This window comes from Cucurbita pepo, chromosome LG02 (genome assembly GCF_002806865.2).
Source record: "Cucurbita pepo subsp. pepo cultivar mu-cu-16 chromosome LG02, ASM280686v2, whole genome shotgun sequence".
NCBI lineage: Eukaryota > Viridiplantae > Streptophyta > Magnoliopsida > Cucurbitales > Cucurbitaceae > Cucurbita > Cucurbita pepo.
The window spans coordinates 11,285,408-11,308,498 of NC_036639.1; the positions used below are offsets into that span (position 1 = coordinate 11,285,408).

The 23,091-nt window shown below is 36.3% G+C and overlaps 3 protein-coding genes across 4 annotated transcripts; 2 read left to right on the forward strand and 1 right to left on the reverse strand.

The window, feature by feature from the left end:
- Nucleotides 1-2,046: 2,046 nt before the first annotated feature.
- LOC111788470 (chitinase 2-like) lies at nt 2,047-3,687 on the reverse strand. Its single transcript, XM_023668805.1, has 2 exons — nt 3,400-3,687; nt 2,047-2,679 (listed from the first exon to the last, which is right to left on the reverse strand). The coding sequence occupies exons 1-2, from the start codon at nt 3,685-3,687 to the stop codon at nt 2,047-2,049; spliced, it is 921 nt and encodes a 306-aa protein (XP_023524573.1).
- A 5,368-nt stretch (nt 3,688-9,055) lies between these two features.
- Nucleotides 9,056-15,306, forward strand: LOC111786706 (kinesin-like protein KIN-5D). Of its 2 annotated transcripts, none has more exons than XM_023666939.1 (23): nt 9,056-9,360; nt 9,733-9,935; nt 10,023-10,152; nt 10,432-10,587; nt 10,680-11,156; nt 11,260-11,357; nt 11,440-11,596; nt 11,715-11,784; nt 11,929-12,005; nt 12,095-12,148; nt 12,240-12,320; nt 12,419-12,530; nt 12,697-12,783; nt 12,878-13,053; nt 13,127-13,288; nt 13,370-13,477; nt 13,563-13,721; nt 13,805-13,888; nt 13,966-14,171; nt 14,265-14,366; nt 14,447-14,556; nt 14,635-14,786; nt 14,888-15,306. In XM_023666939.1, exons 2-23 carry the CDS (start codon nt 9,763-9,765, stop codon nt 15,110-15,112), a joined length of 3,156 nt encoding a protein of 1,051 aa, XP_023522707.1. In that variant the 5' UTR covers nt 9,056-9,360; nt 9,733-9,762; the 3' UTR covers nt 15,113-15,306. The 2 variants fall into 2 exon arrangements, with proteins under 2 accessions (XP_023522707.1, XP_023522713.1); XM_023666945.1 differs by lacking the exon at nt 9,056-9,360 and adding an exon at nt 9,525-9,595.
- A 2,022-nt stretch (nt 15,307-17,328) lies between these two features.
- On the forward strand, nt 17,329-22,722 carry LOC111786812 (putative respiratory burst oxidase homolog protein H). The gene is made up of 13 exons (XM_023667036.1): nt 17,329-17,686; nt 17,748-17,913; nt 17,989-18,151; nt 18,254-19,066; nt 19,134-19,229; nt 19,324-19,439; nt 19,531-19,633; nt 20,846-20,937; nt 21,014-21,173; nt 21,266-21,403; nt 21,493-21,621; nt 22,383-22,461; nt 22,544-22,722. The coding sequence occupies exons 1-13, from the start codon at nt 17,329-17,331 to the stop codon at nt 22,651-22,653; spliced, it is 2,523 nt and encodes an 840-aa protein (XP_023522804.1). The 3' UTR covers nt 22,654-22,722.
- Nucleotides 22,723-23,091: the final 369 nt, after the last annotated feature.

Genomic DNA, 23,091 nt, shown 5'->3' on the forward strand with positions numbered 1-23,091 from the left:
TGGGCCTACAACTTGTGAGTTGGGGAAAGATGGTGTTTGGAGGTCCCCTCCCCTCTTTGCACTTCATGGCCATTTGTTTTCAAATGGGGAATCATACTGACTTGATATCGTTAAATAAGGAACCTTTGATTAGTGTTTATGTTTAGAACGTCAAATACTCAACTGGGTTGGAGAATTTTTTTTGAATCAACTCAAAATTTCGAATTGATTGAGTTGATAACCCAAATAACATAAAATTGGATCGTCGAAGAAGGTGATGACGAGGGCGAGGAGGTGTGTCTGTGAGGGAGGGCAAGGAGCGTGTCTGGTGATGAATATCCTAGGAGAGAAGCATAGGCACATTTTAAAGTAGTCACATTCAAATTGAGGCATATGATTGAAGTGTGTGAGGGTCACATGGGGATGCATTAAACTACATAGGGAAGTGGTGGTGGTGGTGGTGGTGGTGGTGGTGGGGCAAGTGTCATTGTTTTTGGTTTACAGAAGCAAAAGGCTGGTAAGATTTGACATCATCATAATCATATTCATATTCATACATTCATGGTAGTGGAACAATTATATTAATTTAACAAAGGGAACTACCTACCTAATAACCCAACCCCTACTGCAATGGCATATCAATCAAATACAATAAGGGCCCTTCTCAAACCCTTTATGCCTAATTATCCTACTCTTTCCACTCCTCATTTGTACTCCATCACATGCCTATGCACCAAACAATCCTAATATAGAACACCAACCCATACAATAGTTATGATAACGCCACATTTAGGAACTAATTCATTATCGAGAACTTGGATATATTGTGCGATTGTAACATTCATTTTTACCGTCTTTTTGTGAGATCCCACGTTCGTTAGAGAACAGAACGAAACATTTCCTATAAGGGTGTGAAAATCTCTCCCTAACGGACACGTTTTAAAAACTTTGAGGAAAAATCTGGGAGGAAAAACCTAGAGAGGCAATATCTACGGACAGTGGACTTGGGTTGTTACATTTTTTTCTATTTGGAAATTGAGCGTAATCTCATACGATGTATTAAAAGATATGATTGTGATGCCTCCGACTATGACTCTACAAGATATTTCAACGAGTCGACTTTCTTGTGACTATTGCCCACAAAATATCTATGGTCAGCTCTACCTATACACTGCCTATTGCCATCATCACAATCCTCCACTTGTCAAATTGAGTAGGCTTATTGAGGTCTTGTCTCGCCATCTCTGTATATGTTTGGTTTCAGTGGTCTATAGAGCCATAATATCCTCCTAAAGGATCTAAGTACTAAAGAAATGTGGGTATTGGTTATAAATCTTCAACGTTCAAAAGACAACTCAAGTTACACAACAATTTGAATCAATATAAATAATTATGTTCGTCTAATGTAATTTGTGAGAACATCATGTGGTTCGTGATCTTCCTCGTTGTGTTCTAGATTGAATATGTTCTAGATTGAATATGAACAATCTACGCTTGCAGTGTACTCGAAAATGCACCAAACTATTGCTACAAACTCCTTGCCTTTCAATTGCTAGCATACATTCATGAGGTGGAAGTAGAGTGACTCCGACTTAGGCCAGTCAAGCAAGTGGCTTTACTATTGGCATGGTTAGATGACTGGTTTGTTGTATGAGCGACACATGCCTATAATCTTTGTATGTATTGTCTTTTATCATGGTATGATGTATACTATGTTATGTTTATACTGTAATATATATGTTATATGTTATGTCATATTACAAGATATGCTATGTCATCTTCTACATTATGATATGATTATGTGATGATGCATGAACCCACACGTGTCACACAATATAAACTATATTAATACAATCGATCTACGCCTACGAGAGGTTAGAAACCTTTGAGTGTAATTATGAAAGATATAACAAGTAATACGTATATATCTGGAAAAAAAAAAGATACCTTATATTATAAGTTTATATCATGATTTAAAACTAGGAAATCTAATACATTTTTGTATGTCACGTGCATCAAGACCGGATTAAAACTCATCGATATAACATCAAAGGAGTGGGGGAGATTTCATGAGTGGTAATTGGGGCTTTGTAGAAGTGCTTGTGCCTTCTTTTCATACCTAAAACCATGAGCTTGTGAATCATCTGCAGACCAAATAAAGATTCCATGAAGGAGTTTGTCCGTTCTAAGCCTTCGACACGCCTTAAAAAACCCATGCTTTGGCAACAATCCGCCGGTATCATCGCTGGCTAAGCTTGCCAGGATCCTACCACCTTCATAATTTGAGCTTTGAGCTTTGAAATGTTTGATAAACTGATGAACTGTGGTGGTCTTATCATAAGCATAGAATTGAAAATTAACATAATCTATCAAGTGCCCGTATCTTTTCCACAAGGCTAAGTAATGGGCTTGAACTTCAGTGTCGTCAAAAGGGGCAATGGAAGCAAATGAGATGACTCCCTTCTTCTTTAGCCGTCTAATTAGCTGCCCTATGCACTCAGCGAACGTGTTGGGGTCCGACTCGAAGTGTTCGTAATCGATGTCGATGCCGTCGAGTTTGAAGGTGTTTATGAGCTTTGTGAGTGAACGTTCTGCGTTGGAAACCCATGAAGCTATTGAAGAAGGTTTGAAATAAACAAAGCCTGAGTCTCCCACGCTGTCTCCTCCAAGACTTACACCCACTCTCACGTTTGAATGATTCTAATCCACATGAGTAATTTTGTTCGTTAATTAACAGAAAAATTATTAGTTTATACTTAAGGAACACTATTTCTATTGATACGAGACCTTTTGGAGAAACAAAAAAAAACAAAGCCATGAGAGTTTATACTCAAAGTGGACAATATCATACTATAGTGGAGAGTCATGATTCCTAACATGGTATCAGAGTAAAAAGTGACTCAAGTGTCGAACAAATGATGTACTTTGTTCGAGGGCTCTAGAGAAAGAGTTGAGCCTCCATTAAGGGGAGGCTATTTCGAGGGCTTCATAGGCCTCAGGGGATGCTTTGGGGATACTTTATGGTGTATTTTGCTCGAGGAGAGGATTGTTATGGTGTATTTTGCTTGATGGGAGGTTCTAGAGAAGGACTTGAGCCTCCATTAAGGAGAGGCTATTTCGAGGGCTTCATAGGCCTCATGGGAGGCTCTATGGTGTATTTTGATCGAGAGGGAGATTGTTGAGAATTGTATAGAAGAGTAGTTCCAGATTGGCTAATTAAGAGGGAAATCATGAATTTATAAATAAAGAACACAATCTACGTTGCTACTAGACCTTTTGAAAAAACAAAAAAATAAAAAACAAAGCTACGCGAGCTTATGTTGGACAATTATGTTGGACAATGTGATATATATATATATATATATATATATATATATATATATTAATGTATTAACATTGGGTTGTTGAACGTTTGATTACCTTTTTAATGGCAGCAACAGCGGAAGGGCTAAGATTATAGGAATCCCAGAAAACATTGAATACTCCATTAGTGAAACAACGGCGGGAGCTGTCGAAGTCTATGGCAAACGACAGAAGAAAGTGAAACTCTTCTACATTTGGGTTAATCGGAACGTCGGAAAATTTGACATCATTGAACTCAGCTCCTATGTATTCTCTAAACACAGTCGCCGGTACTACCACCGCCGCAGTAGACGGCGGAGCCACCAGAATCAATAGAAGAACAACAATTATTCCATCCATTTCCATTTGGGGTTAAGTGAGTGGAAGATAGCTTTAATGGGTGATTCAGTTCTCAAGTTTAGGTGCTTAATTTATAGTGTTTGGAATGTGAAGGTTGCTTTTTTTCTTAGATTTTGTTTGGGGATTATGTCTGGTTTTTTGTTTTTTCTTTTGTTCTTTCTAATCCTTTCTTTGCTTTGAGTTCTCCGAATTTTGATTTTTACCTATAAAATTATCTAATAAAATATATAAATTAAAACCGTCTTAGACATACAACAAATATGAAAACGCTTACACGGACCCAATGGCTCAATTAACATACACCCCCTCACTCGTCCGATATGTCCTTAAATAAAGTTATTTTAAAAAACCTGGCATTTTTACCGTCAAATTAACTCATTTTATTAAACTATAACAATTTGTTGTGTTGTATAATTAGGAGTAGGTAACGACTCACTTTTCGAGAACTTTAAACCACAAATCGTTGTTACTTATGGAAAATTTAAAATGACTCGATATTTTGGATCATTCAAAAGATCGATGAAAGTTGCAATGAAATTTAAAAGGACTTGATAATCTTATGAACTTCTCTCTTTCGTTCCAAACACTTTGAAAACAATACCTTTCGATCTATGCTTCACCATACTACACCATAATGAATAGAACAAGCACCAATAAACGCTTTTAATATTGTACCTAACGTCATGCATCTCACAGTTTTAAGAGTAACACTCACAATGTAGCGATAACATTGAATAATTTTTGTATGCACACTTATTGTGCTTGTCCGGCACTAGCTTCTCAACTCGGGTTAATTTAATCGTGATGTTGAGAAGGTATCTTAATCGAGCTAAAGTTGAATCAGTCTATATAATCATATGTTTATAACTACCTCCAAATATGCATTACATTTTTTAAGATAGTTTATAAAAGAAGCAACAATGAAATAAATTATAATACAATGTGGTCGAAAATGGCTGGATATTGGATGATTGTTTATTTAAATGAAACTTTCCGGCAAAATCTTGGTTCTAGCGACATAGTATTTAACTATTCACTCTAATCGATACTCTAATGGATACTGTTCATTAGATTAGATTAGAGGCGTTCATATGATTCGAGAATCTAATTAATTTAGATTATTCAACTTAAACCATAAAATCAAGAAGGTTGAGTTAGATTTTTTTTTTATTTATTTATTTGGTGTGAAATCCTACATCAGTTGAAGCGGGAACGAAACATAAGAGTGTGAAATCTCTCCTCAGTAGATGTGTTTTAAAACCGTGCGGCTGATAGAAATTGACAACATTTGCTAGCAGTACCCTTAAGTTGCTACATTTGGGTTAGGTTGAATTTTTGGAGAACTGAAAATTTGGGTTGGTTAGCAAGTTGACACTTTCTTGGTTGGGTCAACTTGACCAATTCAGTTACAATCAGACCAAACCCTACTTTTCAAATTATTATAAAAATTTTAAGAATATTTGATATTTGTGACAAATTTTAGTGATGTATTGTAATTTGTGGATGTTCGACATCTACGATTTATGAGATTTTAATTATTAATATAACAGGTATCGTAAATAAGTAGAGTTGCAGTCACCAACGAGAACGAAGCCATATGTCAACTCAAACTGTGAACAAGAGGTAAGGGGCCATGTTGACCTTGTTCGAGTTGAAAAACACGTTGGATAATTAAAATATATTCTCATAGAAATTGAATTATAAAGTAAAAGTTAGTTTCAAAATGATTATTTTGTTAAATTCAAGTATGAAAAGTTAGGACAAGATAAAACATGAACGTATAAGAAGAAAATCTTCTCCAAAAAGAAACACTTTTTCCCACTTAGTCTTAGCTTCACTTGATGTTGGTTAAAGAAAATGATCAAAACAAAGTTGTACAAAATTTCATCTCTTTTAGTAGTTCTCGAGAAATTCCATGCTTATAACAGATCACCGCTAGTAGATATTATCTGTTTTGACCCGTTGCGTATCACTATCAACCTCACCATTTTAAAACACTGTTACGGAGAGATTTCCATACTCTTATTGTAAGAAATGTTTCGTTCTCTTCTCCAATCGATATGTAATCTCACAATTTTTAAACAAACTCAATGCAGTAACAGCGGCAAGATATGGCCAAATCAGCCAAGTCTGTGGCTGCATATAGATTTTTATATGCATGTAAGTGATGTATACAGAGTCGGTGTGTATAAATATGAAAAATATGAATGAGATTAGAGAAATATGTTTATTGTGGAATATAAGTTTGGTGATTACAAATGGGAAAGTGAAATGTGTAGGTTCATAATGTGATAATATTTTGTTTTTTGTAGCATGTGGTTTGCGATCATGGCTTGCACCTTCGTTGTCCCCATACTCAGTCCTTAGGACATGTTATTTTCAAATCTGGGACCCTATAAATTTCTCTGTCCTTGCATACCAAATAATTGGTAATGCCAAAAATCATATCAAGGAGGTACGTTATCTACTCCATCAATCTAAATATCTACAACGTTTTCTCTTGATGATATGATACCCGAATAAAAGAGTTTTATATAAATAAACCGATATCACAGTTTTAAGAATAAAATGATTACGAAAGAACGTGCACTTTTCTTTTTGGTGGCTTAACCATAAGAACCTGAATCAATTCTGCCTTGAGTGACAAACTTTTTAGGATGAGAAATAAAGCGACTGACATAGATGATGTCTTAAAGGTCAACCTTTGATGATTATTACTCCAATGGCTTAGGGGAAGTGTGGAATTGAAGGAAGGTATGAGGTGGTGATTGTTGTTTGACCATGAAACAACTTTTACAACTACACCCACCAACAACAGCACTTGGATTTGTACACACCTGCACGTAATACCAATAATTCTATATCTACCTTATTACTACTTTCATTATGCATAGAAACGTTTATGGGTCGGGTGGAGACGACTTCAGATGTCTACGAATTAAGGTGGGGATGATGAAGCCTTTCCATTCCCTATTCTCATCCCACAAAATTCTTCATTTATTTTTCGAGAGAATGGGTGGAGATTTCCCAAGGAAATCTCTAGGGATTAGGTCACGCATGGGGGAATGGGAAATTGAGCTAATCTCATTTCGTGTCTCGTTTATTTAAAAGGAAAAAAATGTTTTCCAGTTCCTCCCGATTTCTAATTTCGAAGCGGGTAAACCGGACATCTCTAATTACGAAGAGATCGATTGGATGGTTGGTTGTGTCATTCCTAGCATGAAAGTAAAATTAGGGTTAGAAGAAGTAAAATATTAGAAAAAGTAGTTAAAAGTGGGAAGGGAATAAGGTGGTAGTTGCAGTTCTAAAGATTTGAAGAACTAAAGCTGCAACCCCATGTGTTAAAACTCACAATTCAAACACTTTTTCCTTTTGGTTTTGCCCAAAAGTTGCAGTGTTCTTGGAAGTTTGGGTGAAGAAGAAACCATTTTTAAATAGTTTCTGAAGAGAATCAAATGCCTCTTCGAATCACTCTTAGTTTCACAAATGGATGAAAAAGGTTGAGTTCTACTCCAACCCCATTAATGTCGTCATTCTTTTTATATTTATTTCTATTTTAAAACATGGTTGACATCGATTCAATCAGCTCTTCACTAGCTCGTTGAGTGTGAATACAATATCTGCTAGTGGTGGATTTGAGCTGTTACAAATGGTATCAAAGTTAGACACGAAACTGTATACCAGCAAGGATGTTGGGCTCTCAAAAGAGTGTGTATTGTGTCCCATGTTAATTGGAGAGAGAACTTAACCTTTGTTATAAAGGTGTGAAAACTTTGAAATCTTACTCAAATAATTTTAAAACGGTGAGGGAAAGCCCTTGAATGAAAAATTTAAAGAGGACTCTGCTAGCGGTGAACTTGAGACAATATCGTCCAGTAGTAAGAATGGATTTGAGACAATATCGAGGGTGACTCATCCTAGGTTTAGTATTTCTAGAAATGTTTTCCGTGTCTGAAAGAAATAAAAATAACGGTCTGTCCCTTGTAGAGATTGGAAATGAATTTAAATAGAAAATGGGCAAAACTCCATAATATTGAAATTAGTAATTAATTTAAAATTTTCAAACTAAACTAATTTCAAAATGTTCCTCTTATTTAATTAATTAATTTATTTTAAAATATCGGAAAACTGGGGAATGGACCCATGGAGCTGCTACTGGGGGACATCTCCCTCTTGTGACGCTGCTCCATTTAGTCTTCCAAATTGTTCAAAATTTATTTTATTTTGTGTCGAATGTTTAACCATTCAAGTCCATTGCTAATAGATATAATCTGTTTTGACACGTTACGTATCGTCGTTAGCCTCACGATTTTAAAATGCATCAAGTTGATGACGATACGTAACGGGTCAAAGCGAATAATATCTACTAACGGTAGACTTGAGCTATTATGGGTTGACTGATTTTCTAGAGTTCTCTTTCGTTTCTTTCTTGACACATTACCTAGATCTCTGTTTGATTTTGAATCAATTGAAGTGTTAGGATTTCAAGTATTAATAGTTGGGTTACACGTTCCCTTTCCTATGCTAGTAGGTTAAAGCACATTCAATGTGTTCTCCAAAGTTTTCAGTGTCTAGATTGTTAATGAGGTTGATCGAGCTCTACTTATGTATCTATGGTAAGGGGACTGTTCTTCGTTGGGAGGTATCAAAGTAACTTGGACGGTGATATGAAAACCTTAGCTAGTTGAATCTAAGAATCCTCGTAAACATAAAAATATTCGTTGATCTAGATTATTTTGTTGATCGAATATTTCTAACATAAAAACAATTCTTTGAGATTCAAATTACTCTATACATTTTATTAAATAATATTTATTTTAAATAATTTTTAAATCTATTAAATAAATTTTTGTAAAATTTTTTGAAATTTATTAGGTTTAAATGATTTATAAGTTTTTACATTTTTTTTGTGAAAGACAATAATTGAAGGCTAAATTTTTTAATTTAAAAATAAAACTTAATTTTTGAATAAATTGAAATGGGGGAGAGGGCATTTTTTGTAATATATTTGAAGTTAAAGGGGTATTATCGGCAGGGAATTCGGTTTGAATAAATTTTCATAAAAACCAATAAAAAAAGAAAAGATGAAGAAGCTTAGCTTTTTATGATTTTGTCCATTTATAACGGTCGGGAGGAAGGGTGTAGGTTTTACATAACGGAACCATTATTTTTATTTTTTATTTTTTATTATTTTAACGCCGTTAACTGGACCGTCCAAGGCCGTCTGCCGAGTTTCAAACTCCTCGTAACGTCTTTTAAATTTTCATTTTCCAAATTTCCAAATTTCCAAATTCCTTTTTTTTTTTTAAAAAAAAAAAATTTAAATATCGTAATATTTTATAATTTTCATAGCCAACTACTGATCCGGACTCCATCTTCTTCTTCCTCACATCTCTTGCATCTCTCTCTCTCTCTCTAAACTTCTCTCTTCAAATCCAATCCATTTTCTTCATCGTCAGTCACTGTTCTTCAGTTTTTCTCGCTATAATCATCGCCATTGATTCAGAATCTTCTTCTTTTGGGTGTTCTAACCATCTCTTCCTTTGGCCGATCATTGAATCACTGTGTTTTAGTGTTCTGTTTCATCTTCCTTTACTCTACTTTTCTCTCCTCCTTCTTCCTCGCTTCTTTCTGATTCGATCACAGGATTTCCGGGTTCGTTCCGTCATTTTCGATCCAGTTAAGATTCATACCCATTTCCTATGTCTGACTATGTTTGAGTAATCTTTTTTACTGTGCACTTCCTATTACGGCGTACTTTCTTACAGTGATTGTGTTTTCATTTCTGCTCTTTTTTAATTGTAATTGTAAATGTAAATGTAAATGTTAATGTATGAGTTTGAGATTGCTTAGTTGAACGGATGGAGGTGGAGCTGAATTAGTTAGTGAGGCTTCGGATTCTGCTTAAATTTAGGTTTCTCTACTTTTAATTATCGGCATTGCAATAGAACTCGATTTTGTTGTTCTGGGTTTCTTAAGGTTTATAGGATTATTATTTTGTGTTTGGTAGACTCGATTTTTGCTGACTTTGTTCTTACTGGTTTCTGAAAGGCTTGAGATCCGAAGGACGGTTGTTTTGAGATGGAGTCAGCTCAATCACAGCAAAGAAAAGGAGGATTAGTGCCAATATCGCCGTCTCAGACTCCTCGTTCGAACGACAAGGCAACTCGAGATCTACGATCTGGGGATTCTAATTCGAGTAATAAGCATGATAAAGAAAAGGGCGTCAATGTGCAGGTTATTGTGCGTTGCAGGTGATTAACTGGAGGGGAATCTATTTATTTATTGCTATAATTTTCTATTCTTTTGGAGATTTGAATTGGGAAATGTTTCCTATTTAGGCCATTGAGTGATGATGAAATGCGATTGCATACTCCCGTGGTGATTTCCTGCCATGAAAGTAGAAGAGAGGTCTCTGCAATCCAGACTATAGCCAACAAGCAGATTGATAGAACATTTGCATTTGATAAGGTCTCTGGTTCTCACCTTTTTCTTTTCCTTCAATCTCTTTTTGATCAATGGGTTTGCTCATTCTGTTGGTCCTGTTCTTAATTAACCTCAATTTTGATCAATGGGTTTGCTCATTCTGCTGGTCGTGTTCTTAATTAAGCTCAATTTGATCAATGGGTTTGCTCATTCTGCTGGTCATGTTCTTAATTTAGCTCAATTTTCTTGGGTGTGAAGCTGATAATGGAAATTCTATGATGTATATTAATTTTCTTTCCTTTAATGTTTGATTCTATGGTGAAGGTATTTGGCCCTGCATCTCAACAAAGGGAATTGTATGATCTGGCTGTGTCGCCTATTGTTTATGAAGTTCTTGAGGGCTATAACTGTACTATCTTCGCATATGGTCAAACTGGAACTGGGAAAACATACACAATGGAAGGTGGAGCAAGGAAAAAGGTCGACAGCCCCACCTTAATTTCTTGATACCAACATATATTTTTGTTAAGTCTTCTATTTCACTGTCGGGTTGAATTTCTTGTTGATCTCAGAATGGAGAATTTCCAAGTGATGCTGGTGTTATTCCTAGAGCTGTCAAACAAATTTTTGATATTTTGGAAGCCCAAAATGCAGAGTATAACATGAAGGTTACGTTTCTGGAGTTATATAATGAAGAGATTACAGATCTTTTGGCCCCTGAAGAGACTTCAAAATTTATTGATGATAAGTCCAAGAAACCAATCGCTCTCATGGAAGATGGGAAAGGAGGTGTTTTCGTGAGAGGCTTGGAAGAAGAGATGGTCTGTACTGCAAATGAGATATATAAAATCTTGGAAAGGGGGTCGGCGAAGAGGCGTACAGCAGAGACTCTTCTGAATAAACAAAGTAGTCGCTCACATTCCATATTTTCCATCACCATTCACATTAAAGAGTGCACTCCAGAGGGTGAGGAGATGATCAAATGTGGGAAGCTTAATCTTGTGGACCTTGCTGGCTCAGAGAATATTTCTCGTTCTGGTGCACGAGAGGTGCAGTATACTAAACACAATTGTAGCTCTTTTGAACTCATAACACAAAATTTCATTGAGAAGTTTTTCCACCAGTACTTGATTAAGTTCACTACATTTGCAGGGGAGAGCAAGAGAAGCTGGGGAGATAAACAAAAGTTTACTTACACTTGGGCGTGTCATCAATGCCCTGGTAGAACACTCAGGTCATGTTCCATATAGGTAAGTATCATATTCTCATTTTGTCTTTGATAAAAGAATAGATGATGAAGTTAACAGGGTTGATGGAATGATTGAATATCAGGGATAGCAAATTAACAAGATTACTGAGGGATTCTTTGGGAGGTAAAACAAAGACGTGCATCATTGCTACAATATCACCCTCTATCCACTGTCTGGAAGAAACACTCAGTACACTTGACTATGCTCACCGTGCCAAAAACATTAAGAACAAACCTGAGGTTCACTACTTCAGCTCACTTATTATCAGTTGTTTATGTTCATCTTTTGGTTCGGTCCATCATACTGTTTTCCCTTCCTTCCTCTTATGCTTATTTTAAATGGTCCATGATCATTCAGATTAACCAGAAAATGATGAAATCTGCATTGATCAAGGATTTATATTCTGAAATTGATCGCCTTAAACAAGGTATTTACTGCTCATAGCTCTTTCTCTACTCTCTCTCTCTCTCATGATGTTTTTTCCCTCTCATGGTTGAAAAAAACATCAGTTTTTTTTCCCTTTGTTCGACGTTTAGTATCTGAGAATATTCTATACTCTTCTATATACTAGAGGTATATGCTGCAAGGGAGAAGAATGGAATCTACATACCACGTGATCGTTACCTTAATGAGGAAGCTGAGAAGAAGGTTAATTTTGGACTATTTAGGATTTTAGTTAAAAAGATTTGCTGTGTTATTTATATTAATCAAATCATATTCATAATTTTCAACTCCAGGCAATGGCTGAAAAAATAGAACGAATGGAACTTGATTCAGAATCCAAGGACAAGGTGCGTGGGCAGACAGCTAGATTTTATATCAGAAGATTCCATTCATATGGCTTATTTTGTATTCTAATTGTTTTCTTCTACTTATGAGCAGCAATTAATGGAGCTTCAGGAGCTCTATGATTCTCAGCAACTTTTATCAGAAGAATTAAGCGATAAATTAGATAGAACAGAGGTATATCCATGTGTAGGACTATCATATAATTGTTCCTCACCTTTTTCTACTCATCTTTGGAAAAAGATACTTATAGCTGTTGTTGTATGTAACTCCAGAAAAGGCTTGAAGAAACTGAACATGCTTTCTTTGATCTGGAGGAGAAACACCGCCAAGCAAATGCAACAATTAAAGAAAAGGAATTTCTGATAATCAATCTTCTCAAGTCTGGTAAGAAATGTTTCATCCGACCTTTAGCAGTTTTTTCTATGTATAATTTTTTATTTGCTTTGTAGATTTTGGACTTCATATCCCCTCATTCTGACTTTATATTTTCCATTTGTGTATTTTGCTTCCACACAAATTTCTGACAGTTGTGCTTTGTCAATCCCTACAGAGAAAGCACTTATTGAGCGTGCATTTGAGCTGCGATCAGAGCTAGAAAATGCCGCATCAGATGTGTCGGGTTTATTTGACAAAATTGGTTAGTTATTGTGTCTTTGAAGCTTACCTTTCTTTTTCTCATATAGTTCTATCCAGAACTATTGATTATGATGATCATCATCTGTTCTATCCAGAGCGCAAGGACAAAATTGAAGATAGAAACAAATTACTTGTCCAGAAATTTCAATCTCAATTAACTCAGCAGCTGGAGTTATTGCATAAAACTGTAGCTACTTCAGTTACCCAACAAGAGCAGCAACTAAGGGACATGGAGGAAGATATGCAATCTTTTGTTTTAACAAAGACTAAGGTAAGGTTTAACTAAGAACTCTTTTTTAAGCTGAAATTTTCATTCTCCTATAATTTTCATTCTGCTTGTGAAGGCTACCGAAGAACTTAGAGAACGGATTGGGAATCTGAAAATAACGTATGGTTCTCGAGTTAAAGCTCTGAATAGTATAACTGAAGAGCTTGAAGGAAACTTTCAATCAACCTTTGGTGATATAAATTCTGAAGTTTCAAAGCATTCATCTGCACTTGAACTCGTAAGCAATTGATTACAATCTTTTTGGTCGACGAACTTTCTTTTTATCTTGTCTGGTTGTGCTGAATTTTGGTTGACTCAGCTTTTCAATGGTGTTGCTTCGGAAGCTGAGGCGTTGCTCAGTGATCTTCAAAATAGCCTTCACAAGCAGGAAGAGAAGCTGACTGCATATGCTCAAAAGCAGCATCAGGTTTTTGATCAATACAACTTTTTTATGTCAACAATCTTAACGATAATTCATAAACTGCTTGACTTGTTGTTGCACATTGATATAGGCACATGCTAGAGCAGTGGAAACCACACGCTCAGTTTCTAAAATTACCTCAAACTTCATAAAGACTCTGGACATGCATGCGTCGAAACTTACCCACATTGTGGAAGATGCACAATCAGTCAACGAGCAAAAATTGTCTGAACTTGAAAGGAAATTTGAGGTACTTGCAGATTGCAAAAACTTGGCAGATTTAGTAGTTACTGGAGTCTTGTATTGAGCTCAAAGTTATTTTGAAATTTGCAGGAGTGTGCTGCCAATGAAGAAAAACAACTGTTGGCTAAAGTGGCAGAGTTGCTAGCAAGTTCAAATGCGAGAAAGAAACAATTGGTATTTCCTTACCTTGTTCCTGAGGAGATTAGACCCAATTTTTTTAGCGTCTAAAGGTTAACTGTTCATTTCCTTAGGTTCAAACAGCAATCACTGACCTGCGGGAGAGTGCAACAAGTAGAACCAACTTGCTACAGAAAGAAATGTCCACCATGCAGGAGTGTACTTCTTCAGTGAAAACTGAATGGACATTGCACCTGGAGAAAACAGAGTCACACTACCACGAAAATACTTCTTTTGTTGAAGACGGGAAGAGAGACATGGAAGAAGTTCTTCAAAATTGGTATGATCCTAACTCAGCTAACTAATTTCACCTGCGAATACCTTTTTTTGGTTGGCCCCTCCAGTTAACAGGGTATTATATAAACCTGTTTAGCTTGAACAAGGCAAAAATGGGTGCACAACAATGGAGAACTGCTCAGGAATCCTTGCTCAGTTTAGAAAACAACAGTGTTGCTTCTGTGGATTCCATTTTTCGGTACACACTTCTCTTTTGATATAAAGAAATAAATGTTATAATCTGTTCACGATCAGTCATTACATTCTTATTTCCATCAGGGATGGAATGGAATCCAATCAAGCGCTACTTGCTCGGTTTTCTTCGGCTGCATCCGCTGCTCTTGAAGATGTTGATAATGCAAACAAGAATCTCCTCTCATCTGTTGATCGTTAGTATCCTGCATTCTTCATTGCATAATAACATCTAAAAGAAACATATAAACATATGAATTTTGTGGTTTGTGCAGATTCGTTAGAACTCGACAACGAAGCGTGTGGAAATCTCAATTCAATGATTAATCCTTGTTGTGAGGAGTTAAGAGATTTGAAAGGTGGCCATTACCACAAGATAGTAGAAATCACTGATCATGCAGGAACATGTCTGCTGACAGAATACACGGTAGATAGATAAACGCATCATATATTCATTAATAGTAATTTAAGTTAGTTACTAAAATCATATTGACTGATGATTCCTCTGCCATTTTAATTACTCAACAGGTTGATGAACCATCTTGTTCGACACCAAGAAAGCGATCATTCAACTTGCCAAGCATGACATCCATTGAAGAACTTAGAACGCCAGCTTTCGATGAGCTTCTGAAGTCATTTTGGGATTTGAAATATTCAAAGCAATCAAATGGAGATGTAAAACATTTAGCAGGAGCACATGAAGCAGCACAATCAGTAAGAGATTCTAGAGTTCCTCTAACTGCAATAAATTAAGCAGAGTTTCAGTTTAAAACAACATACATAATAGAGAAGAGACTGAATTTGGATGTAAATATAAAGGCTCATATATGTTTTTTCAGGGCATTCGTTGATTTTTTCTTTGCTTCTTTTCATTTTTAGAAGAAAATGAAAGAGTTATACCTTTTGGAGGCAGGTTTTCTGCCAATATAATCACTACTATTTTCACATCCTCGATGAATCCATTATTATTTCCACTTGAATTAGCTTAGCTTAGTTGATTGTTGTCCTTGTTCGTGTTCGGTTTGAATTTAGTAAGGATGAGATCCTTTTATTGGTGAGTTTTTGTTATTGTGTGAGGTTGCTTGAGCTTGAAAAGATGGCAAACACTGAATCTGATGTTTCTTTGTGCACAAGTCTTGGAGCTTCATCTGGATATGATATCTGAAAACTTGTTGATCTAACGCTACTGCTGGTGATTGTTGTTTTGTCCACTTTGAATGGTCCAAATTTCAAGATATGCTTCTCTTAAATTCTCTTTTGCTTTTGCTTTGTTTTCCTTTCCTTTTTTGGATGGTGTACCCCTCTTGCTTGCCTTAATGTGAAGGCTCGCTTAAGGGAGGAGAAGAAAAACACTTTCTATGAGAGATGCCTTGTGGATCAAGGAATCCACATTTAATTTTATTTAAAGAATGAAACGTTACAAAAGTCTGAACTAAAAATAGCAAAAACTAAAATGAGCACAAATTAATAGGATAACATAATTATAGGCATTAATGTAGCCATTATACCATATATTTAAATTATTTAAACTCCATGATTTAATAAGCAATGCGATAGAGACTTTATAGGTGAGACAAGAACGGCCTTCCTTTTTATGGGGGAGTTCTTTGCATGATGATATAATTCTAATATAGGGAGTTCTTTGCATGATGATATGAATAGCCTTCCTTCTGATGGGGAGTTCTTCTCGACATACAGGACCTGTATTCTTATGGTGGTGAATGGTCAGAGGATCTGAGGGCAAGTATTAAAACGAAATAATCTTCGTATAAGATTGATTGAGAAAGGATATGTCGAACTGCACGAAGAGGGGGAGCTTAGTAGGCAACACTTGAAGGAATCGGTTTTCACTATTCACATTCATATTGACAACAGTGTATCAAACAAATATAATCCGATCGTGTATAAATGAAGCTAGTTATCTTCGTTTCAGGACCTTTGCTTTTCACGCACACGATGGTCTCATTGTATTTCTTGTGATACAAAAAGTTACTTTTGTGTGATATAAGAAATTTTTTTTATTTGGAATATTTTGATTAGGCGGTGCAATTTAATTTCTTTTGTTATTTTGATTTCAATTGTATCTGCACATATTTTTTTTTTCTATTTTTTCTTTCTATTTTTGGGTTGCTAACTCAATGGTAGAGTACTCAGACTTTTCACAACTAACTGTCTATTCTCAATGGTAGAGTACTCAGACTGTCTATTCTCCCTTCATGTCTGGATTTAGATTTGTTATTAATTTTATTCATGTTGTTATATACAACTAACTGGCTGGATTTGTTATTAATTTTATTCATATTATTATATTCTTAATAATTTTAATCGATTGATCACAAATTAATTATTATATTAGGTTATTAGATTCAAATAAATAAAAATATTAATTATTATATTAGATTATTAGATTCAAATAAATAAAAATTTTATAAATTTGGTTGGCTTATGAATTTCCTTCCAACTAAATTGGGTAATCAAACCAACCAAATTTATTATTAATTTGGAAATAATATACTATAATTGTATACAAGATAACTCCTAAAATTAATTTTAAACTATTTAAAAAATAATTTTTTTAAAATTGAGTTTGTAAATTTTAATTAAAGGTTTAAACCGTTAAAAATTTAAATAAATGATGGGATAAATGGAGAGGTGGAACCCAATTTTATATTTTATATTTTATATTTTATATTTTATATTTTATATTTTATATTTTATATTTTATATTTTATATTTTATAAGAGTGGATTGTGTTGAAAATTTTAGGACCCAAACAAAGGGGCGAAATGTACGGAAAGATTGTACTTCCACAAAAAGAAATTATAATAGGTTTCTATATATAAGAGAGGCAACGAAATAAACGAACTTTCAATCACCACTTCTTCCCTCTCTTCATTCCCAATCATCCATCTAAGAACAAAAAAAAAAAAAAAAAAAACACAAACAAGGAAGGATCCAAACCCAAGAACATGAACAACATGAACAACATGAACAACAACAACAACATGAACAACAACGAGATGGGTGAGGACCCAACGAGATGGATTCTGGATCCTGTGGAAACTGATGCAATGGTGGAAGTGGGCATGATCGAGAGCGGTGAAAGAAATGGAAACTTCAAAAGGACAGAAGAAGACGGCATTTCCAGGCCTGCTATTAGGCTTGGGAGAAGGAAATCCAAAGCCGAAAGAGGGCTTAAGAGCTTGAGGTTTCTAGATCGCTCTGTCACTGGCAAGGAAGCTGATGCTTGGAGGGCAATTGAGGGCCGATTCCACCAACATGCTATTAACGACAGGCTTTTCAGAGACAAATTTGGAGCCTGCATTGGTATCATCTTCATACCATTTCTTTTCTTAATTGCCTTCGTACCATGACTCTGTATTTGCAGGAATGGGCGGAGATTCAAAGGACTTTGCAGGCGAATTGTTCGACGCATTGGTGAGGAGAAGAAAACTCTGTCCTCAAAATGGCATTACAATTGAAGAATTACAGGGCTTTTGGGAAGACATAACCAGCCAAGATATGGATTTTCGCCTACAAATATTCTTTGAAATGTAACCCAACCAGTTCTTGATTCTGTTCTTGTTGCCAAGCTCTTTCCATCGTTAAATTTTGAGATAGTTCTTCAGGTGTGACAAAAATGGTGATGGGAAGCTTTCAGAGGGGGAAGTAAAGGAGGTGATCATTTTGAGTGCCTCAGCCAACAAGCTAGGAAATCTCAAAAAGCAAGCAGCTTACTATGCATCTATGATCATGGAGGAGCTTGATCCTGACCATCTTGGATACATAGAGGTAAAAGGCTTCTTCTTCTTCTTCTTCTTCTTCTTCTTCTTCTTCTTCTTCTTCAAACTTACAATAATCATACCCTTTTCATATCATCCTCTGTATTTTCAGCTCTCACAACTTGAAACTCTATTAAGAGAAGTTATGGTGTTTGATCAAGACAACACCAAGAACATAGCGAAGAAAACTACCACTCTTACAAGAGCCATGATTCCTAGACAATACAGAACTCCGGTGAGTCGAGCGATGTCGAGAACGACCGAGTTCATCCACGACAATTGGAAGAGGATATGGGTAATTGTATTATGGTTATCGATAAACGTCGCGTTATTCGTTTGGAAGTTTAATCAATACCAGCAAACAAAGGCATTCAAAATCATGGGGTATTGTCTTTGTGTTGCAAAGGGTGGAGCTGAGACACTCAAGTTCAATATGGCTTTAATTTTATTGCCAGTTTGTAGGAGTACACTCACAACACTTAGGTCCACATCACTAAGCAAAATCTTCCCTTTTGATGACAATATAAACTTCCACAAGACAATTGCATTTGGCATAGTGATTGGGACTTTTCTTCATGTGTTCATGCACATATCCTGTGATTTTCCAAGGCTAATTTCATGCCCAAGAGCTGAATTTATGAAACATGTTGGGCCTAATTTCAACTTTCATCAGCCTAGTTATAGAGATTTGGTGAGAAGCACACCTGGGGTTACTGGGATTTTGATATTGATTATAATGATCTTTTCATACATTTTGGCCACCCACAAATTCAGAAGGAATGTTATTAAATTGCCTTGGCCTTTCCACCATTTGGCTGGCTTCAATGCCTTTTGGTATTCTCATCATTTGCTTGCTGTGGCCTATATCCTCTGCATAATCCATGGCTACTACCTGTTCTTAGCCCGGGAATGGTACAAGAAGACGGTAAGTATTACTTGTAATGTCCACCACTACCATATATTGTTCTAAACTTTTATCGTAATGCTTGTAGACATGGATGTATTTAGTATTCCCAATGTCTCTGTATGCGAGCGAGAGACTTCTAGCATCAGTGAATGAGCTGAAGCATAACGTCGATGTTATTAAGGTAAATCTTTGTCTCTCTGTCTGTCTCTCTGTCTGTGTATGTGAATATATCCATGTGAAAATGAAGCTTATGATGGGGTTTTCAAATGTTCCAGGCAGTGATATATACAGGGAATGTTCTTGCCATTTACATGACCAAACCCCAAGTATTTAGATATAAAAGTGGGATGTATTTCTTTGTCAAGTGTCCAGATATATCAAGTTTTGAGTGGTAATAATCTAATCTTTACTATACATATATGCAACTTGCAGCTTTGATTTGGCTAAGAAATTCAAGCTTTAGGCTCTCTCATTTGTTTCAGGCATCCCTTCACTATCACTTCTGCACCAGGAGATGATTACTTAAGTTGCCATATTAGAACACTTGGAGACTGGACTGCTGAGCTTCATAACAGGTTTGCACAGGTGATTTGCTCCTTATAAACTGTAGAATCCTATGATATAGGAACAACAGCTTGTCGTTTTAAAAACAAACTTACAAGATCTGGTAACATTCAAGCCTACCGCTAGCAGATATTGTCCTCTTTGGGATACCTCTCAAGGTTTTTAAAACACGTCTGCTAGGAAGAGGTTTTCATACCCTTATAAAGAATAGTTCGTTCCCGCCTCTCAACTGATGTGGGATCTCACAATCCGCCCCCCTTTGGAGCCCAACGTCCTTGCTAGCACTCATTCCTCTCTCTCATTGATGTGGGATCTCACAATCCACCCTCTTTGGGGCCAGCGTCCTTGCTAGTGCACCGCCCAATGTTTGGCTCTGTTACCATATGTAATAACCCAAGCCAACCGTTAGCTAATATTGTTTTCTTTGGGCTTTCTCTCAAGTTTTTAAAACGCATTTGTTAAGGAGAGGTTCCCACACCCTTATAAGGAATGTTTTGTTCCCCTCTCCAACCGATGTGTGATCTCACAATCCACCCCCTTTCAGGGCTTAGCGTCCCCGCTGGCACTCCTTCTCTCCAATCGATGTGAGATCTCACAATCCACCCCGTTTCAGGGCCCAGCATTCTTGCTGACACACCACCCAGTGTCTGGATTTGATACCATTTGTAACAACACAAGCCCACCGCTAGCAAATATTGTTCTCTTTGGGCTTTTCCTTTCCGGGTTCTCCTCAAGGTTTTTAAAACACGTATGCTAGGGAGAGGTGTCCACACCCTTATAAATAATGTTTTGTTCCCCTCTTGAACCGATGTGGAATGTCACAATCCACCCCTCCTTGGGGCCTAGCATCCTCATTGACACTCATTCCTTTCTTCAGTCGATGTGGGATCTCACAATCCACCCCTTTCAGGGCCCAGCATCCTTGCCGGTAGCTCTAATACCATTTGTAACATGTCCTTTTTGAACTTTTCCTTCCGAGCTTCCCTTCAAGTTTTTAAAACGCGTTTGTCAGATAAAGGTTTCTACACTCTTATAAAAAAAAAAAATGTTTCATTCCATTCACCAACTGATATGGGATCTCACCCTGTGAATCACCTCTGGGAGTGGTTAGCAGATAGCAGAGAATCCCATTATCCAACCCCACTTTACAAAAGAACACAAAACCCACTTCACAAAACCCTCCACAAACTACAAAACTGTGTTATTCAACCTCACTAAACAAGAAAATGGCAGGTCTGCGAGCTTGAGAACACAAGAGCAAGAAAGGGAAATCTCGTTAGATTGGAAACAAAAGCATATGATGACAACGGCTATTCACAACAAAGGTAAGCATAGTTGATACCCATTACTCATCATTCATACTCACCCTTACTTCAACCCATCAACCATTTCAATCTCCAGATACCCAAGAATTCTAATCAAAGGCCCATATGGAGCTCCAGCACAAGATTACAAAAAATACGACATCCTCTTACTTATTGGCCTTGGCATTGGCGCAACTCCAATGATCAGCATTATAAAAGATGTTCTAAATTCCATGAAGCCAAATCACAATTACGATGTGAGTTTAACAACACCATAAGCCTTCCAAACCACTTGTATTCATATCTATAAAACATTAAATATAGAGCCCAAATCATTCATGTTTTGTAGGAACCAGTACACGAACTCTCTTTAGGCAGCGGTAGGTGCGGGCCTGAAAGAACATATTTCTATTGGATAACAAGGGAACAAGGCTCATTCGAGTGGTTCAAAGGCGTTATGGATGATATCTCTGAGTATGATCGTAATGTGAGTTGGAAAGCTTTGTTGTTCTTGATTCATTATTAAGTTCATATAATTTGTTGAACTGAATGAGATTGTTTGATGGAATTTTGCAGCAAGTAATAGAAATGCATAATTACTTGACAAGTGTTTATGAGGAAGGAGATGTGAGGTCTGCGCTTATAACCATGGTGCAAAAGCTTCAACATGCTAGGAATGGAGTTGATGTTCTCTCCGAAAGTCGGGTATTACTATCTTCGTCCCCTAAAGCTATTCTTTCAAAAGTCGGGTTGATATTTTGAAATAAAGTATTTGTTAGGAATCACGACTCTCCACAATGATATGATGGTATGATATTGTCCACTTTGAGCATAAGCTGGGCTCCCCAAAAGGCCTCATGCCAATGGAGATGTATTCATTTACTTATAAACTCAGGATCATTACCTAAATTAGCCCATGTGGGACTCACTCCCAATAATCTTCAACAATCCTCCCTTCGAACAAAGTACACCATAAGCCTCCCCTGAGGCTTATGGAGCTCTCGAACAAAGTACACCCTTTGTTCGACACTTTAGTCACTTTTTTACTACACTTTCGAGGCTCACAATCTTTGTTCGATATTTGAGGATTCTATTGTCATGGCTAACTTTAGAGCATGGCTCTGGTACCAAATGCACAATCTTTGTTCGATATTTAAGGATTCTATTGTCATGGTTAACTTTAGGGCATGACTCTGATACCAAATGTTAGTAAGAGAGAGAGAGAGAGTTGTCATGGCTAAGTTTAGAGCATGACTATGATACAAAATATTAGGAACGGAGAGAGAAAACTGGAAAGATGACAATGTTATTGAAGAATGAAATTGGGTTGGGTATTATATAGAGTTACAAGACATATCGAAAACAAATCAAATCTAAATCAAACCTAACATTATTAATCGTTCTCCTCCAATTCTAAGTATATTATTTAAAGTTTATAAATTACATATTTGATGTAACATGAACAGATAAGGACGCATTTTGCTAGACCAAACTGGAGGAAGGTGTTCATGGAGATGGCAAGTAACCACATGGCTTCGCGTATAGGTAATAAGAAGTTACCGTTTCTAAAGTTTTAAAACATTTGGATCTAGAAATGATTTAATAGCATCGTAGTCTGGATTTGCAGGTGTGTTTTATTGTGGAAGTGCTACACTGACCCAAACGTTGAAGCAACTATGCCAAGAATTTAGTTTAAGTTCGACGACTCGGTTTCACTTTCACAAGGAGAACTTCTAGAGCTATTCATTGAATACATCATATGTTGTGTACATAAAAAGAAACAGAAAATACAAACACTTTTGAGTTTAGCTCATATTCAAGGTAGGGATTCAATTGCCTGTCTTCCATTTCTTGTCTCAATTTTTTTAATTGCTTCCATACAATTTTGTTTTTTTAATTTTAACGTGTAACCACTTATACCCATAATTCGGATCAAGATTTAGAATCTAAATTCGGTATCTCTTGGACCCGACATTCTCCTATGACATGGTCACGTGACTTATTCTTTGTTTCTAAGAGTGAAGACTATCTCCACGTACCAATATGAAACCTTCTAACTTCGTATATTCAATGTTGTCTGATTTAGATGTGAGATTGGTTTATTCATGTACATTTTTGTTACTCGGACGTTAAATTACATTTCACGAGATGGGTTAGCATATGATATACACTTTA